The 20,744-nt window shown below is 38.2% G+C and overlaps 1 protein-coding gene across 1 annotated transcript in view; it reads left to right on the plus strand.

Moving 5' to 3' along the window:
• Positions 1 to 677: 677 nt before the first annotated feature.
• The window catches only part of SLC13A1 (solute carrier family 13 member 1), a 139,992-nt gene continuing 119,925 nt past the window's right edge, over positions 678 to 20,744 (plus strand). The window contains exon 1 of the mRNA XM_037056494.1: positions 678 to 806. Within this exon, the coding sequence (XP_036912389.1) occupies positions 708 to 806 (99 nt within the window). The 5' untranslated portion in view covers positions 678 to 707. The remainder of the gene's footprint in view (positions 807 to 20,744) is intronic.

Here is a 20,744-nt window from a genome sequence, read left to right on the forward strand (position 1 = left end):
TTGGGGAAAAAATGCTACTCAATTTCGGAAGCAGTGTTCTTTATTTTTTGAACGTGAACCAAGGTTTCCTAAGTGATAAAGGCCAGGAGTTCTTCAGTGGGTCCAATTTCACATTGGCAGTGTAGAAGTTTGCCTCAAACTTTATCTGAGAAGTTCCAGAAGAAATCCTCTGTACTGAAAACTTCCCTGAAATTGAAATCCCTACTATTTTTTCCTACAGAAAAAATCCTCTGTACTGAAAACTCTCCTTCACTGCAATTCCTACTATTGGAATTGCTGTTTCAGTTCATATGTGCTTCCTTAGATAGGGCACAGGAGGAACCCAGTCAAGGTATCACCTAAGTGTGATAACTACTCCTGTTAGGCGTCCAGAAGTCAGGGACATCAGAAGGGGTGGGGGGCCCTCATTTGGGCAAATGCAACCAGCCTTACTGTTTCGTCTTCTCCTAGACTTGGCCAGTTAAAGTGAACACAAACAATAGGGAAAGACGTTTTGGTCTTTGATTTCTTGTAAACATTCTGGGGCTTATCTCTCCATAGTAACCAGGACAGTAAAACAATAAAGATTGAGATTTAATTTTAACTCACGTTGGTCAGTCTAGGGCAGAAAGCAGAGATGATGAGCTAGAGAAATATTAATCCAGGCTGGTTATTTAACTCCAGCCTCATTTTGAGGGGAGCACTATCAAAGGCACCCGCTCAGGACAATGAGACTCCTCAGTGAGATTTTGGTTTATCGCCGGTTAATCCTCATAGTTTTCACTATGTTGATTATCCTGCCCCTGCCTATCATCCTCCAAACAAAGGTAAGTGAACCTGGAGAGCAGGCTGGTGGATTTCCTGATTTATTTAATTGCCCTTCATTGTTGGTCCAGATTTTGGCATACTTGTAAGCATTTTTCTCTTTGCTTTTAAGTGTAGTCAGTCTATTAAGTTCAAAGTAATAAACTTGGTGCCTTTTTAATCCCTTAGTGACATGATTTGAATCAATTAACATTTAGTGAGCACCTCCTCTGGGCCAGGCCTGATGAATGTCACTTGCTGGGGAGAGCCCCTGGAGCCCAGCTTTCAGCTTTAAGTCCTAGAGTGATCACATCGAAGCTGTGCCACCTGGACAGATTACTTAACCTCTCTGTGCTTCTGCTTTCTCATATGTAAGATTGGGACAGTAACAGGCATGCTGTGGGAATTAAAAGCCTCATCAAGCACTAAAGCAGTGGCAAGTGGGGTAATGTAGGTCTCCCCAAATGTGTTGACTCCACAGCTGGTGCAATTCCCACTGTAATGCCTTTTCTCTGAGTAAGGAAAAGCAAGTATCAATCAAGATTACATATACCATTCAGAGTTAAAAGAGGACCATGGTACTTATAATACCATGGGTACTCCAGTTTCCCACAGAAGTTGGACACCAATCTGGTACTCTCTGAGGGAGATCCACGTGAGTTAATGAAAAATCTTTTTTGATTCTGCCAAGACCTCCTCGACCAGCAAACCTGGCAAAAGCACAGGCCTCTGCTGCCAGCAGCTGCAGGTTGCCTGCAGCCTCCAGGCCTGGCCTCTCCTGGGACTGAGACCTCTTCCTCTTGTCCTTATTGGATGAAGGGAAGAACTCCCCACCCCTTCTGATCAAACATTGTTCCAAGCCCCCAGATCCTTACAGTTTCCAGTGAAAACAGCAGGCATAGTCAGATTGTTTTTGGTTGAATTGGTTTTGTTGCGCAAATTTTGTGATAATCCTCCTCTCTCCTCCCTGCCTATCCCACTCCAACTACTGCTGATGGCTCCTTTATGAGTCTCTGGCAACCACTAGAGGACAAATTTGAGTCAGAAGTAGGGCTCTAATCTGAATGCCCACCTCCAGCCCTCTTTGAAGATGTGTTACTGTATCTAGCATGCGTGATGGCCTCTTTTCAACTCCCCTGGTCCTGAAGTCCCCTAAACCTAGCTGGATCCTACCATGAACACATCCTAGTTTATACCTGTACCTCTGCTATCATATAATTCCTCTTGGCTAGTCTCAGTATAGGTCTTCACTTTACAGCAGTAGAAATAAGAAATTAAACTAATCAAGACAAACTTTGACCATGATTGTACATTATCTGTGCTGCTTCTTTGACATATAAACCCAGGACACTTTGATTATCTTCCATAATTTTCAGAGAAAATTAATACAAACTCTTTTAAAGATAAAACGAGTAAATAAATAAAATAAGAAGCAATGATTCCAGTGCATGATTCATTCATTAACTGGAAAGTATGTTCTTGCTAGGAAATGTAGTCATTGATTTTTTTCCAAGGTGCTGTGATAAGAGTACATTAGGTCTGTGAGGAGACTAGGGGCCTGGCATTTAATGAACTGTGTTCCTCATTCCCTTTCCTCTAATCAACTCATTTGTGAAAACTCAAGTAATGTTAACGAGAGGGTTTTTTCCTAGTCCAATAACATGATTTCATTTTTTTGGTTACTCTAAATGCACAGTTAATCATTTCAACTGCCATTTAAATTCAAAGAATATTATTTTAACTATTTCTTACAATGAAAGCAGAATTTTTTTCCCAGAGAATATGGGCTTTTGGAGGGTATACAATTTAAGTAAAGGCTTACTTTGACATGGGTGCATACCAACTTATGATAACTTTCAGGTTACCAAAGTGAAGAGCCCTCTGCTTTAAAAACACACAGAAGCAGAACAACTAAAGATTCAAGAAAAACAAAAAGTCAACTTTGATTTATAAAAACACGATAACTCTACATGACCTAGAACCAACAAACAATGAATTCTTGACTTTATTTTTTTCATTTTTCTACTGGTTATTGAGTTGTATAGACTGACAGTATAGACTGACCTTAGCCCTTACCTTCATTCCATCTCAAGTCAAAAGGTGCCATCAATGATGAGAGACCCTCAGTGGTTTTGCAGTTTAGTGTTCAAGGAAAAAGAAGGGGTACACTCAGCTTAAATTATCTTGTTTAACCTTGTTATAAACAATACGAAAATCATGTATGTTTTATCATTCTCACTTTACATTTGAGGAAAATGATGCCCAAAGGTATGTGACTCAACAAAGGCCCCAAGGATGTTGTGGAAACTAGATTTGAACTTGTGTTCTGTCAGAACTTGTAATTAATGCTTTAACAGTGGTTTTCTTTTGGTCTTTTCTATATTTTGTATTGGTAAAGATTTACCCTCTATTTTATTCATCCTTACCTGAGGACATGTTTTATTGATTTAGAGAGAGAGGAGGGGCAGGGCAGGAGGGGAGAGAGAGAGAGAGATGAAAGAGAAACATTGATTGGCTGCCTCCTTATGTGTCCAGACCAGGGATTGAACCCACAACCTAGGTATGTACTCTGACCAGGGATTGAATCCACAACTTTTTGGTGCACAGGACAATGCTCTAACCAGCTGAGCCACCCAGGTGGACCTACCCTCTATTTTGAAAACTTACATAAAGTATGGCTTAATAATTATTTATCAACAACTCAGGCATTTCTCTTCATGATAATGCTTTACACCACAGAAGAGGTAATACAGCCATTTCCTCAATTGACTTCATGTTACTCAATGTCTTTAAGGTAGAAAACTGCAGTAATTTTAATCACTGGGGGTGGGCCTTGTTAACCAGAAGAAAGGTTCGGGCTGTGGTAAAGAACATAAGGCATTTATTTTAGCAAAAGGACTGCAATCCAGGAGGCACAGATTCAGGTCACTCAAACTGTGCCCTGGAGATAAAAAATATAAATCTTTTATGCAAGCGAAGGACTGCTGACTAGGTTAACAGTAATCGGTTAACTCCAATATCGGAACAAGGGGGATGAATGTTACGGGGAGGAGGTAAAGTCCAGTATGTGTCCACAGAGCCATTGTTTTTCTAGGATATTTATGACTTCAGCCTTGAGCTGAAGGTATAGCAACAGGTATAGCAACTTAATAGCAGTCAAGAGAACCAGGACTCAAGATATTGATTAGCCTCACTTCCTTAATAGCCTCCTGACTCTGTTTTAAAGTGACTCTCTTAATAATGCTTATTCTATTACCCCACTATCAGCCCATGAGAACTGGAGTAGTGGTCAGTCTTCTTATATGCCATTTGATGAAGGTCCCAGAATCCCAGCTATACAAACTGATCATCGTCAGCTTGTCAGAATTTGGTGCCCCTTCCCTTTTGTATCCAATGCTCGCCATGAGTCATGGCATTAAGTTGGCATCTTAATATCTTTAAACTGGAGAAGACCTTAGAACTGTGTGTTTTAATTTTCATGGAACTGATATTTTATAGCAAAAGAGAGTACGCCTCACCCTAGAAGCCCATAGGCATAAGTCAAACAGGAACTCAAGTGTTATCTTTATGAGTTAGGTGGTATTATCAACCCACTTTTGCAGATTAGAAACAGAGACAGAAACAAGTAAACAAGCTGACAAAATGTGGTTATATAGATGTTTTTGTAACGGAACTCAAGGGGTTGCCACTTGGGGTGTTCAGCGGTAAACTGGTCAATTACCTGTTGATTTGTTCTTTGCACTTGGCTGCACTTATCAGGTTGGTTCCTGTCAAGTTCATCCCGTTTGCAGCCGGTCTACAAAGCACAGTGCTACATTTTAACATTTAGCAAGAAGAGCATTTAGTAAGAATGGCCCAGACCAGGAGACCATTGTCCTGTCTAACATTTCCAATCAACATCTGTCTGACTCTAGAGCCAGCAATTTCAACCACAACTGAGTACTGTGTTCTTACAGCTTTCACAGTGCTAATAATTATATGCCCAACACATTGGTATAAATGTCGATTTACTAGTGGAATTCTTCTTTATTACGTAACACTGAATCACAGAAATGCTGTCTTTGTCACTGTTACATAGACAGCAAGGTAGCCTTAGTCCTTCCCCAATTACTACTTAGTGATCAGCAAAACAGCCTATAATGTCATTTCTTTTTATATAAATATTTGAATGAAGTTAATAACTGCCCTGAATTTTTTGCATTTTGGAGAGAAATTTCTTAAATATTCCTAGATTAAAAAAACTTGGTGAAACTGGCCTAGGCTATGTCCATACTCCCAGTGATATTCTCTGTGCAACACTGTTTTTTTGTGGCTATTTTTAACATTGCGTTCATTTTTGATCTTTTCAGTACTCTGTGCTATTTCCTTATTCATTTTTCCAGCTTTTGGCTTATCTTTGTGTTTCTATAATGAAACAAAAAGATGAAAAAGAGGCCAGGTTTGTGTAAGGAGCAGTAGGAGGAGAAAAACTGAAGTAATGTTTTTTTTTGTTTGTAGAGTGCATTTCTTCCAGGTGTGTCTCCATCTGTCTAATCTATTCATCAGTTGGGACCCTTTTTGAGATAAGGAAATAGGGAAACCGTCACATAGCCATTGAGCAGCATTTCCTAGTTGACTCAGTGTCAAACCAAGACTAGAATTCAATTTCCTCTCAGGTACTTCTGGATTTCTCTAGAAAACATTTTACACCAAGAGAGATTTAAAAAGAGAAGAAGATGAGAGAGTCAGCACAGCAGAGTGTTAGTGCCCCCCAGAGATTCAAGGAAGAAGCCCAACAAAGCCTCATTCCTTAGCCCTGAACCCAGACAAATCACATAACAAAATTATTTGCAAGAAAGCATGGGTTAGAAAAGGAGGAAATCCAGCTTTAAAGGCCAGCTCTATCTCACATGCTGTTTCCTTTGCAATATATTCATTTTGTACATCATGAATTTCAAAGTTAGAATAGAAATTATAATAAAAGAAATGATACATGATGAGAGACTTATGGCACTGAATCTAAATTAAACAGATGGGAAAAACACAGTGCTTGTAAAGAACTGTAAATTTTAAAGGGATAAAAGATCTACTCAGAACTCTGATGAGGAAAATGAAAATGGGGGGGAGGATTTAAATCCACTACAAGTGAAAGAAGAGGGAGGGCAGCATATTCCAAAGAAACAAAGAGTTTTTAAAGGGCCAAATCAAGTAATTAAATATTTTAATTAGAAGCACTTGATATAATTTTAAATGTTGCTTTAAAACATTGTAAGGATAGAAGATAAGGGGGAAATGCTATCAACACTAAGAAAGTGAATATTTGAAACACAAAAGCACATCAAAATGGTGAAGGGCAAGAAAAACAAAATAGAAATCATGCTAACAATAATGTGGTAGGTGGACAAAACCAAGAAAATATAAATTTGATATGTTTTTTATCTCATGAATATTTTACAACAAACTGCTAAGGCCAAAGTGTTGTGTTAAGTAAACTGTGTGACTTAAGCATATGTTTAAATTAATGTTAATGCTCTCAAGTAGCTTGCACAATTGCTAAAAAGTCAATACATACTATGGCAAACGTTAATCACACAACAAGGTTGTATATAAATGCAAATAATTTGTTAATCAATGTGTAATTAATGGGTGGATAAACCTCTAACAGTCCTACTTGACCTACTGCTCTTATATCCTTTATCTCAGAGTATCTGCTACTCTGATGCCCTTTACCCCATTTCCAGGACTGAAAATGTGTGTCCTCTCAGATGTCCTAGTTTTTCCTAAGCTCCCATCACTCAGTCTGTGTTGCTTTACCACTTATACTCGTATTTCCCCCCCTTCTAGTCTGCTTCCCCATCTTCGCTGCAGCTGGCACTGCCTCCTTGAGGCTGACTTCATTTCTTTCTTTCTTAGATGATTTTCACACTCTTCCTGTGAAGTCTCCAGCCAGAGTACTAATTTTACCATATCAACCTGGTCCTATATCCGTGGTCAAACTTCTTTAGGGGACCCCTTTTGCAATCAGGGAAAATATTTAAACCAAACATGTACACACCGATGGATCTTTAAGATGTTGCTATTTCATTGTTCTCACAACCCTCTCCAAAGCTCCTAACGCCTATCTCCCCCATTCACATTTTCCACACCAGCAATATTCGCAGTCTTAGAATACCCATGACTAGTGCCTCTGTCCTTGGTGCATGCTGCATCCTCTCATGCCTGCCTTCTCCTCTTGCCAAAGGCAGCTCAGGCTTTTACATGAACTGAGTAGCATCCTCCATGTTCTCATTGCATCATGGATATATTGCCCTTTGTTAGAGTACACATTTCATTTTTTCCCTCCCATCTAGACTGAAAATACCTAAAGAACATGGAACATACTATTTAGTTTGCTTCTCCAGCACCAAACACAGTGCCTACCACATGGTAGATAGTTGATAACTCTGCTGAATAGATGAGCCGATGATCTTTCATGACAGAAGGATATGGAGAATAAAGTCAGATTTCATAGGAAAGATAGGATGTAGGAGAGAAGGCAATAAAAGGGAGGAACTCCAAGTAGAGTGGCAAGAATTACGAAGGGACAGACAAGAATGCTGGTATAACAGAAGAATGTCTCTTTCACAGGCTCTTCTTTACCTTCCATAATATATTTTTATACTGAGTTTGATAGCAATAATTAATGTGAATGTCCACTATAAGCCTCAAAACAACCATTAGAAGTAGTATTATCATCCCCATTTTACAGATGAGCAGAGACTCACAGAGGTTAAGAAATTTGCCCAAAGTCACACGGTCTATGAAGGGAGCAGAAAGATTTAAACACAAGTCTGTCTGACTCCTAATGCCATTGGTGACATTGCTTCTTTAGTGGTAATTACATCATACCTTTAAAAGCTTGAGCATCAGTTGCCTTACTCCATCGTTCCTGCGTTTGCAATGACTGAAAGCATGTATTGAGATGAGGCTTCCTCTGCCTGGATTGCACAGCAAACATGACTCATGACTGGCCAATAGCGTAAGCGAGAAATAAACTTTGGTTGCTTAAACTGATGAGATTTAACGAGTTTTGCCCCAGTGTAGCCTCAGCCATCTTTCATCTAGCATATCCTGAAAAATTTTCCAGATGATTCTGTTGTGGTATCCCTGGCTCATTGCCTAATCAGTAAAAGGAACAGGACTCTTATAATAGTTTTAAATGTTATCTCTGTGGATCAGCTTCCCCAAATTTACCTCAGGTACTTGCTTAAAATCATAGCCTCTGGATGTGAAGTCCAGGATGCTGCTCACTTAACAGACTCCTAATGTGGCTGAAGCAGTTAATCCATGGACTGCATTTTGATCAAACTAGAGCATAATCAGGTCAGAGAACTAAATGATCTCTCCGGCAATTTCCAGTTCTACTGTGTGCATGGGGAGTAAAGACAGTATGTCTCCACTGCTAACTAGTTGCAGAGATTAAATGAAAAGGAGGAGTTAAAAATGTTCCGGTAATTGGCATAATGCAGTCACTAGTTGCTTTTCCCTGATTGCTATTTGGGATAAAAATTAACAAGAAATGCCAGTTAGTTTTTCTTGACTTTGTAGTTGAGTCTCTGCTTACTCTTCATCTTCCAAGATGAGGATATTTCAAGTCATTTCAAGCTTTGCAGTGTACATGGATTAGGTCTTGAGAAATCATTGTAGCATTAGTGGTAGGTAAGTGTATCACAAACCATGCAAAGCTCTTTACAGGCTCTGTCAGATAATAATAGTGGTTTTCTTGTAGCATACAGATTCAGAATGCATGATTTTTCTCTCTTCTTAATTTCTTTGTGTTTTCTTTAGAAAATCAATGGCAATGAGTGAGATCTGTGATTGGTCCTACTTTTCTCAAGCTGTGCTAAGAGATTGTATCCACATACATACTAATTCATCAGCCAAATTGCTTCCTAATATCACTCACAGTGTCATTAAAAATGAGGGGAAGAGTGAGAAAATGATATTTTAAAGCCTAATTTAAATTTCAATTCCATCTGGAGCTATCATTTAAAAGAGAACCAAAGTGATTTTTAAATATAATCAGCTAAGATAATTTGACAGAACTAGGTGGTAGTGGGAGCGGGAGGGGCTGCCATTACCCAAATTGCCTAGTCATAGCTTAATTTACCTTTTCCGCCTGTGCAGCAAGTGCCCTGACTGTGGGTAGCTGAGGTGGTTAAGATGAAATATGACTATGATATAGTTCAATGGAGCCTGGGGAAGTGGGAGAATGTCAACTATGGGAAATTAGCCTATCCAGGTAAAAATTTTCATTCCAATTCTAGTTTATTGGCAAGAGAGATGTCAGCTCCAGGAAAAAATGTAATGACATTCACCCACTGCGTTGAGGGTCAAGATATTGGTGTCAATCAAATAGGAAATAAAACAGAAAAGAGAACAAGGCAAAGAAAAGAGGTTCCTATGCTAAAGAACTTTATGCTTAGGGTAGTGACTGAGTGTTTTACATAGAGATCAAGTATACAAATAAAAACAATAGTAGAAACAACACAGAGGAGAAATATTCAGCCATTCATTAAATATTACTGCACACTCACTACAGGTCAGGCACTGTTTTAAGTGCTGGAAAGAGGGCAATAAATAAAATGAAGTATGCTCTCAGGGATTTTATGCTTGGATTGAATCCAACTCTATCACATACCAGCAATGTGATAATTGATCCTTAGTTCAACATAGAATTTTGGTGGAGAGTAAATAAATCATGTGGAACACCAACAATCATATCTGGCATGCAATAAGTATCCATTCTCTTAATCAGAAGACTAAAGAAAAGATTTCTTTTACTTGGCAAATATTTTCACTTTTTGAATATGCTTTTCTATATATAAAGGCTATGATCAGGAGTCTAGATGAAGGTTATATATTTAGGACGCCCCACCCACACCCAAACTCCCTTTTCCACTCTTAATACAAAACAAATAAATATTTCTGTAGGTCATAATGGGTCAGAAAAACAAACAAGTGGAGTGAAGGTGAGAAACTATGGTCTTAGGTGCCTCACACCATTTTGGCATTAGAGTCAGTTTCAATGTCATAAACTAAGGGCTGGAGAGTGGTTTTGCATTTTCCTGGCAGGATAGGACCTCAGGCTTCCAGGACAAGGCAGATTCTGGACTGGAAGTTAGGGACTGACTAAAGGCAATTGTAAAACTTCTAGATGAAGAATAATGAGTACCCAAAGAAAACACACACACACCAAAAGACCACTGCCACCCAGGATAAATCTGAAAATTAAATTTCAAATTACAATAAGACAATTGAGAAAGACTGACAAGGAAATCAACACAGAGTTGAAAATGCTCTAAATGAAACAAAAAAATAATAGGAAAACCAGCAAGTAAGAAAAGAGAAAAAATCTATAAAAATAATATCAAAGTATTTTTTTCAAATAGAGATATATCAGTTATACACCAACAAAATGGATAACACAGAAAAATGGATAAATTCCTAAAAACATACAACCAATCAAGACTAAATTATAAAGAAATAGAAAATCTTGAATAGACCAATAAGGAGTAAGGATCTTGAATCAGTAATCAAAAACCTCCCAACAACAACAACTACAAAAGTCCTGGACCAGGTGGCTTCACTGGTGCATTGTACCAAAAGTTCTTTTATAGTCAACACTATTATAGATGACCCCCATTTCCCCCGACATTTGCCCTCTCTTTCCAAACTCTCCCAAAAAACTAAAAAGGGGGAAACACTTCCAAAATGATTTTACCCTAACGTTATTACCCTAATACCAAAGATGAACAAATAAAGACACTAAAATAAAAGAAAATTGCAAGTCTGAGTTCCTGATGAAAATACGACTTTCCAGAAAGCATCCTGCCACATAACATAAAAAGTAGAGGCATTTATTGAAGACAATACAATGTACAAAAAACATTGTACATAGGACAATGATGTCTCAGTCCCCTCAAAGTAGGCACTTTTGGACCTCACACAGTTCTCCCAATTGCCATCAGCTGCCCTGTTGTAGTTCCCTGAATCATCAACAGTCTGAAATCTTTTCCCTTTCAAAGGTGATTATAGCTTTGGTAAAACCCAGAAGTCATAGGGGTCATATCTGGGCTGTAGAGGGGCTGAGTCACCTGGGTGATTTGACGTTTTACCAAAAAATTCGGTATGAGATATGACGCATAAGTGGGTGTATTGTCATAATGAAGCTGCCAATTATCAGTTGCCCATTGATGTAGCCCTCTGAATCATCTGAATAGTTTCTGTGGATGAATGTTCAGCTTTATGAAAAATTTCAAGCAGATTCATTGCTGTACTCACTCAGTCCTTTTGAATGTGACAGCCACACAGGACACATGCGCATTGAACAGTGTCTACTGCCTCCACTGACTAGTACAATGAAGTTGTCCTTGTTCACACACGCACATTCCAGTCCACTCTCCTTGGCTGCCAGGTTACACTGATATCATGCAAACAATTCTCATTATATTAACAATGGCTGGACTTTTTCTGGACAGACCTCATACATGTAAAATTCCTAAACAAATAGTAACAAGTTGAATTTATTAGAACAGTAGAAGGATTATGACCAAGTGGAATTTATCCCAGAAATACAAGTATAATGGAACATATACAGGATTTTCCTAATAGATGAAGACAAACCACTTGACAAAAATCCAATATACTTTCATGATAAAAACTCAACAAATTAGGTGTAAGAGCAAACCTCACATAATATATGACATATGTGACAAGCCCCCAGCTCACATCATACTCAGTGGTGAAAAGTTGAAAGCTTTTCCTCTAAGATCAGAGGATGAGACAAGGATGCTCCCACTCACCACTTCTATTCAACATAGTATTGGAAGTACTAGACAGAGCAATTAGGCAAGAAGAAGAAATAAAAGGCATCAAACTGAAAAGGAAGAGGTGAATTTATCTCTGTGTGCAGAAAACATGATATTATATGTACAAAACCCTAGAACAAAAACAATGTTAGAATTAATAAACAAATTAGGTACAATTGCAGGATTACAAGATCAACACCAAAAATCAGTTGTGTTTTTATACACTAACAAGTAACTATCAGAAACAAAAATTAAGAAAAAAATCCCATTTACAAAAACATTTTTAAAAATGTAAAAACTTAACCAAGGACTTTGACCTTCTACACTGAAGACCATAAAATACTGAAGAAAGAAAGTAAAGGAGTCACAAGTGAATAGAAAGATAGCCCAGGTTCATGGATTGAAAGACTTAATATTGTTAAAATGTCCATATTACCCAAAGAAATCTACAGATTCAGTGTTATCCCTATCAAAATACTGATGACATTTTTAACATAAATAGATCAAGCAACTGTAAAAGTAATATGTTACCACCAAAGACCCAGAATGACTAAAGCTATTTGAGCAAAAAGAACAAGCTTGTGAGGAACCAGCCTGCCTGTGGGTTTCCTGGGAGCCAATGACTGGGCTTTCTAGTCAGACCACCACTGCTGCCCTGCCTGAGACTGAAGATCTCCAGAGGAAGCAGGGTCAGCACCCGCTACCCCCTAGTGTCACATTATAGCTGTGGGGCTCTTCTCAATGCCAACCAGGAAAGACTCAAAGAAAAACTTTAAGTTGGTAGGGGCTCAGAAATGAGTTTGGCCAGCTCTGACTGTGAGAGACTGTGAGTTTTGAGGGGAGGGGACGCATACAGAGAACAGGACCCTCGGGACCAGTGCTACTGCATGGATGGGGGCCATATGGAAACTCTTTTAAAAGGGGAGCTGAGATCTGAGGATCAGCAGGGACCCGGGGCTCTCAAGTTTCTGCTTGCAGGTAGGGTGCAGAGGCTTTGCTAACCAAAAATTCAGAGACAGAAAATACATTGAAGGAATGGGAGGACCAGACCCAACTTGATTGGTGAGCAGAGGGTAAGTCAAAGTGGAGAATTCGGGCCAAACCTCCTAGGAGAGAGTGTCAGGATTGGGTAAGGTAGGAACTGAATGCCTGAGATTTGCTGCAGCAAGCCAGATCCTTTCACATGCAGGTAGGTGAACTTTACTCTCACCTATGGGATCACAAGCTCCCTGGATCAGGGAGCCAATCTCAGAAATTTCCTGCTGTGTACATAATCTCAGGGGAAAGACGAAAATGTGCTGATAGGTCCCTTCACCAGACACTGCATGAAACACGGCACCCTGGGCTCAAACTACTAAACCCAGCAGAGCAGAGAAAATAGAGATACGCTACAAGGCACTATCTTCTCTTTTGCACAGCTGTTTAACATTCATTTCATATCCTTCAAGTGTGGACATAATATGGCAACAGGTTTTGTAACATAGTTTATTTCAAATATATACTGCTCTGCTCTTCTCTTATTCCATACTGCCTCCTTCCTCCCTCTTAGTATCTTTGTTTTAAAATCTATTTTCTCTCTTGCTATGATGTGGTTTTATTCTACACTCTTGCGATTGCTCCCCCCTCCAGCCTCTCAGTACCATTTGTGATTGCCATTAGTCTTCCCACCTTCCTTTTCTCGTTCTCAAAATACCCTTACTCTCTCTTCACCTTTATTAATCTTTGCTTGAAGGTTGTGGATAAAGAGTTTGATGTTATAGTTCTTCAACCTTATTTCTAGATAATCACTATCTTTGTATTTCAAATCTCAAATTTCACCATTCCCCTCTCATAGTCCATTTTGCCTTCCCCTGCCCTTTCTATTTTTTCATTATAACATTAGTATTTCTGTGTCTGAGCCAAGTTTTCATTCTGCACTCTTAGTATTCCTTCTCCTTCTATCTTTTAAAAAATAACTTCTCTTTCCTCTAGACATCTCTTTAATTTCTTCTTCTTTCTTTAATTTTTCCCCCTTATTCCAATCTTAGCTCAGTGGCTGTTGATATTGCTGTGGGAAAGCTTTCCCTAAAATTAAGACCATGTTATTTTATATATATATATGCTGTTGTTGTCATTGTCTGTTTTTATCTCATTAGATGTATACATATATATTTAAATGTTGGTTTTAACCTAATAGTGTATGTTTTCCTTCTCTTACTCTATTCTCCTTCCCTCCTCTCTTTGTTATTTATGAAGTAAATTTTATTTTCTTTACCTCTTTGCCTTCTCTTTATTTCCTACTCTTATTATTGCCCCTCCCTATACCCTTGCAAAATCTCCCTTCTTTCAGTGTCATCTCATATTAACTTTTTATTTCTTATAATAGTCTTAATCTCTTTACAGCTTTATTAAAATTGGCTCACTAGCTGTTGATAGTGTAATTGGTGGTGGAGGTTATTTTTAAGGGTGTGGGTCTGTTTCCTGGGCTGTTTGGTTTTTTGTTCTGGCAGCACCTGTACAACAGCGAGACATGGTAGGTGGAGTGACTCCCAGTCAGCCCCAGGGAGGAACCTACCAAAGAATGACCCAATGACAACCAAAACACAACTACAACCAGAGAGCCCACATAAACAGCATAAAGGGCAGTGTAAGAGCATGAAACTCAGGTGATCAAGGAGACTGTAGCACTGAGTCCTACAGGTCTCCTACCACAGAAGATCACACCATGAAGACAGGGAGTCAAAGAAGATCAATTTAACAAGCAGAAACAAACAAGAAGAGTCGCTCAAAATGGGGAGACAAAGAAACAACCTCTAGTTGAAAGGAAAAGAGGAAGCCCAGAAATACTGGTACATGAAATTGAGGCTACCAAACTGTCAGACACTGAGTCCAAAATAATGGTTATAAAGATGCTCAGGGGGCTCAGGGAGAACTTCAAAGAACTCCAGGGACACTTCAAGGAACTTACCACATATTACATCAGCATGAAAAATGACATAGAAACTATCAATACAAGCCAAGGGGAAATGAAAAATACAATATCTGAAATGAGGAACACAGTAGAAGGAATTAAAAGTAAGATAGATGAAGCAGAGGATCTAATCAGCAAGCTGGAGGGCAAGGTAGAAAAGAATTACCAGACAAAGCAACAATACAAAAAAAGACTCAAGAGGAACAAAGAAGTGTTAAGGGAGCTGCAGGAGAACAAGAAACATAACAATATCTGTATAATAGGGATACCAGAAGGTGAAGAAGAAGAGCAAGGGATAGAAAACCTCTTTGAAAAAGTAATGACAGAAAATTTCCCTAACTTGATGAGAGAAAAAGTCACTCAAGTCCAGGAAGTCCAGGAAATCACAGAGGGTCCAACCAAAAGGAATCCAGAAAGGTCTACTCCAAGACATATCATAATAAAAGTGGCAAACAAATACATAATGATAAAGACAGCAAGGGAGAAGCAGATAGTAACATACAAGGGAGCCCCAGTAAGGCTAGCAGATGATTTCTCAACAGAAACACTACAAGCCCGAAGGGAATGGCAAAAAATATTCCAAGTAATGAAAAGCAGAGGAGTGCAACCAAGACTTCTCTACCCAGCAAGGGTCTCAATTAAAACTGAAAGTAAAATAAGAAGTTTCCCAGACGGAAGAAGTCAAAAAGAATACACTTCCACCAAAGCAGCATTGCAAGACACGCTAAAGGAACTGCTTCAAGAAGATGAAGGAAAAGAGAGAGAAGGCATGGGGTGGGGGACACAGGTACAAAGGGGAAAAATAGCAATGAATAAGTACCTATCAACAGTAACATTTAATGTAAGTGGCTTAAATGCTCCCATCCAAAGACATAGGGTAGCTGAATGGATAAGAAAATATCCATGGTCTCTTGTGACACCACATATATGCTGTCACAAGAGACCCACCTCAGAACAAAAGACCTATACAGACTGAAACTAAAGGAATGGAAAAAATATCCCAAGCAAATGAACAGGAAAAAATGGGTAGCAGTGTTTATATCAGACAAAATAGACTTCAAAACAAAGGCCATAAAAAGAGACACAAAAGGACACTTCATAATATAAGGGTAGAATCCAATAAAAAGACATACACATTGTACACATATATGCTCCCAACACAAGAGCACCTAAACATATACAAAAATCTTGGAGGACCTCAAGAAAGATATAGTTAGCAACATACTTATAGTAGGGGATTTAACATCCCATTACCCACAATGGACAGATCTTAAGAATCAACAAAGGTATTGTGGCACTGAACAACACTTCAAATCTAATAGATTTAACTTATATATACAGAACATTTTACCCCAAAGAAGAAAATTATACATTCTTTTCAAATGCACATGGAATATTTTCAAAGATAGACCACATGATAGGACAAAATACAAACTTTAACAAACAAAAAAAGTGAAATCATACCAAGCATTTTCTCAGATCACAAGGGCTTGAAACTAGCAACCAACCTCAAGGGAAAAAAAAAACCAAAAACAGTCAAACTCATGGACACTCAATAACATGTTATTAAACAATGAATGGGTTAACAAGATCAAGGAAGAAATCAAAAAGTTCCTAGAAACAAATGAAAACACACAACTCCACAAAACCTATGGGACACAGCAAAGGCAGTCATGAGAGGAAAGTTCATAGCAATTCAGGCCTACCTACAAAAGACAGAAACACTTCAAACAAACCACCTAACCCTACATCTACAAGAACTAGAAGAACAACAACAGACAAATCCCAGAGCAAGTAGAAGGAAGGAAATAATCAAGATCAGAGCAGAATTAAATGACATAGAGACTAAAAGAACAATTCAAAGAATTAATAAATCCAGGAGACTGTTTTCTGAAAAGATAAACAAAATAGACAAGTCTTTAACAAGACTCATCAATAAAAAAAGAGAAGAGGACCCAAATAAGTAAAACCAGAAATGAAAAAGGAGAAATTGCAACTGATACCACAAAAATACATAGGGTTGCATAAAATGTCTATGAAAGCTATATGCCAAGAAATTTGACAACTTGGGCAAAATGGACAAATTTCTAGGAACATATAATCTTCCAAAACTGAGTCAAGAAGAAGCAGAAAGTCTGAATAAATTGATAACAGCTAGTGAAATTTAAGTTCTAATCAAAAAACTCTCAGCACACAAAAGCCTTGGAGAGAATAGCTTCACAGGTGAATTTTACCAAACATTTAGGGAAGAGCTAACTCCTATCCTTCTCAAACTATTTCAAAAATCCAAGAAGATGGAAGATTTCCAAAGTCTTTTATGTATCCACTTTTATTCTAATTCCAAAATCAGATGAAGACAACAAAGAAAGAATACTATAGGCCAATATCATTGATCAACATAAATACTAAAATACTCAACAAAATTTTGGCAGACTGGATCCAACAATAAATATGTTAAAAAGATCATACACCATGATCAAGTGGGATTCATCCCAAGGATGCAAGGATGCTACAATATCCTCGAATTGGTAAATGTAATATATCACATAAAAGGAAAGGCAAAAATCACATGATCATAACAATAGATGCTGAAAAAGTATTTGATAAAGAACAGCACCCATTTATGGTAAAAGCACTCAGCAAAGTGGGAGTAGAAGGAGCATTCCTCAACATAATAAAGGCCATATATGAGAGACCTACAGCCAACATCATACACAATAGGCAAAAACTAAAAGCTTCCCCCCTAAGAACAGGAACACAACAAGGGTGTTGGCTTTCACCACTTATATTTGACATAGTATCAGAAGCTCTAGCCACAGTGATTAGACAAGAAAAAGAAATAAAATGTATCCCAATTGGCAAGGAGGAAGTGAAACTGTCATTGTTTGCAGATGACATGATAGTGTACATAGAAAACCCTATAGACTTCATAAAAAACTACTTGACCTAATAAGTGAACTTGGTAAAGAAGCAGGATACAAAGTCAATATTCAAAAATCAAAGGCATTTTTATACACCAACTATGGCATATCAACAACAGAAATTAGGAAAAATTCTTATTACTATAGTAACAAGAAAAATAGAGTCCCTGGCAATAAACTTAAAGGTAAATGACACGTACTCAGAAAACTATAGAATGCTGATGAAAGACACAAATAAATGGAAGCATATACCGTGTTCATGGGTTGGCAGAAATAACATTATCAAATATCTCTACTACCCAAAGCAACTTATAGATTCAACATAATCCCTATCAAAATACTAATGACATATTTCACAGATATAGAACAAATATTTAAAAAATTTATATGGAACCATAAATGACCCTGCATAACCACAACAATTTAGAGAAAGAACAAAGTAGGAGAGATCATAATACCTGATATCAAACTATATTACAAGGCCAGAGTATAATTAAAATAGTGTGGTACTGGCATAAGAAGAAACACATAGATCAATAGAACATAATAGAAAGCCCAGAAATAGACCCAACTTTCTATGGTCAATTAATATTTGACAAAGGGGGTGGGAACATAAAGTGAAGTAAAAATAGCCTCTTCAACAAATAGTGTTGGGAGATCTGGACTGGCACATGCAAAAAGAAAATAAAAAGAAACTAGACCACCAAATTACACCATACACCAAAATAAACTCTTGACTTAAATGTAAGTCATGACACAATAAAAGTCCTGGAGTAGAAAATAAGCAGGAAAATTTCAGATATCCCATGTAGCAATATTTTCACCTATACATTCCTGAGGGCAAGGGATATAAAGGAAAGGATAAACAAATGGGACTACATCAAACTAAAAAGCTTCTGTATGGTTAAAGAAAACATCAACAAAAGGAAAAGGGAACCAAATGTATGGTAAAATGCCGCAGCCCGCTGCAGCAAGGGTGGTCGCGAGGTGAGGCGAGGGACTGAAAGAAAGGAGAGGACCAAATGCTCTGCTGGCAAATGGCAACTTTATTCAAGGAACAGCTGGCTTATATACAAACTGCTGTGGCCTAAAGCAAGACCGCAAGGAGCTGGAGACAATGTTGTTTTTCAAAGTTTGTACACACCCTAGAGTTATCAAAAGGGCAAGATGTTCTCATATCCTTGGAACATGATGCATATATCAAGATCCTGTTATTTCCTTCAAGGCTGAGAACAAGATGATAAGAAGAAGGTCAGGAAAATGTCAAGATGCCCGCCGGCTCCAGGGACCAGAAACCAAGTTCCTCCACCATTTTCACAGTGGAGTACTCTGTCCTTGATCCCCTGTGACCTGGCGGGCTCCCACATCTCCCCCTTTTTTATTTTATATAATGCACCGGCTATACATTCTTTGTCATGTCCAGCTTATGTTTTTTGAGGTCTACGTATAAACCACAGATCTGTTTGATAAAAAGCCAAATGATGCAAGGTATACATAACAGAAGTAGGATAACGAAGACACCAAAACCTATCCAGTTATAAAGAAAATGTCCAAAAGAGGGAAACTGTTTGGATAGAGCAGATAAGAAATTCTGAGCATCTCGAGCAATATCTATGCTTAAAGGGGGGGTATTTATCATATCCTGAATTTCTCTATGTAGCGTAATAAGATCTAAAGAAGAATTGCAATTGTGCCAAATTCCCAACAAATGATTACGAATCTTTTCCCATGGAAACCTGGTAGAATTACAAAGAAAAGGGGTAACACATATATGGGAGAACATGAAATGACACTTTAAAGAAGATCGAACCTCGAGCGAATTTAACTCTTCTCCAACAATTCTAACAGTATCATACAAGGCATTCAATTTCTGTTCTATTTTTCGGTCCCAGTCCTCTTGGGTTTGAAAGGCAACAGAGACACTATGGGCTAGTTCATTAACAAAGTCTGCTGTTTGTACACCTTCAGTCAAGGCGACAGCGGCTGTAGTTGCTGTTGCAATGAGGGCAATCAAGGCAGTAATTCCTGTAATAAGCATTCCTATAAATCTTTTTGAACGGGCTAAAATTAAGTCATTAGTAGCCTTAATAATAGCATATCCTGGATCATTAAACCAGGGGATGGAAAGGTTAACAGGTACAAAAGTGAAGGCAGGTTGCTTTATAACAGCAAATGATGTAACATTCATTGATGCATTTAGACAATTGGTTAGGAAGCAGTTATAACAGCTCAAGTTATAAGTTTGATTATAGATGATTTGAATATTCCCAGCTACAAAAGCATATGGATCTGGAACACAGGCAATAATTGAAACATTTTTCTGAGTCCCAGAAACATTTATAGCATCCTGGACTCCAAAATGAACCCATTGAACATCTCTCTTAGCTATTGTGACATATTGAAGGGCAGCAACTGCTTTCCATAGCATAGTCTGAAATGTACGGTTGTTTCTAGTCCATACTCCATACAGCAGGTTCATCGGTCTAAATGTTCCGGGGCGGTAATCACTCCAGTCACAGAGTCCTTGATCACAGATAGTATAGTNAAATTTTATCAGCTGGAAGATGATGAGAGATGGTCCCAGCAAAACCTTCAAAAGCAAGAGCAAAAATGTCATTAAAGTTAAGAAGCCAGTTAAATTGCTCAGCGGTATAAGGTATAATAATAACAGTGGGATCATGTCCTAAAATTTGGAGAGAGATTTTGCGTCCTTGCTGGATGTGTTCTGCTACTAGAGAGGGATAGGAACTCAAAGCCTTCTTTGGAGTAGACGATCCATGGATCCATTGCAATACACCATCCTGATACAAAACTCCTGTAGGGGTCAAGGTAGTAGGAAGAATAATCAAGGACCATGGTCGTGAAATATCACAATATGTGAGTTGAGCTGTTAATAAGGCATTCTCCACAGATTGTAAAGCCTTTTTTGCTTCTGGAGTTATGGACCTAGGAGACGAGGGATTAGGGTCTCCTAAAAGAAGATTAAACAGGGGTTTTAAGTCGCCAGTAGATAACTTAAGAGAAGGACGAATCCAATTGAGTTCTCCTAAAAAGGTTTGAAAGTCATGTAAAGTTTTTAATTGAGAAGTATCAATGGTCAGTTTTTGTGGAGAGAAGGAAGAGGGTTTCAATGAATACCCCAAGTATGAAAATGGATAGGCATTTTGTACCTTATCAGTAGTGATCTGCAATCCAGATTGGGATAAAGCTTGTTATATATGCTAGAAAGTAGAATACAAGTAAAACTCATTTTCATGAGCC

This window comes from Sturnira hondurensis, unplaced genomic scaffold (assembly GCF_014824575.4).
Source record: "Sturnira hondurensis isolate 20B ecotype Veracruz unplaced genomic scaffold, ASM1482457v3 Scaffold0008992, whole genome shotgun sequence".
Lineage (NCBI taxonomy): Eukaryota > Metazoa > Chordata > Mammalia > Chiroptera > Phyllostomidae > Sturnira > Sturnira hondurensis.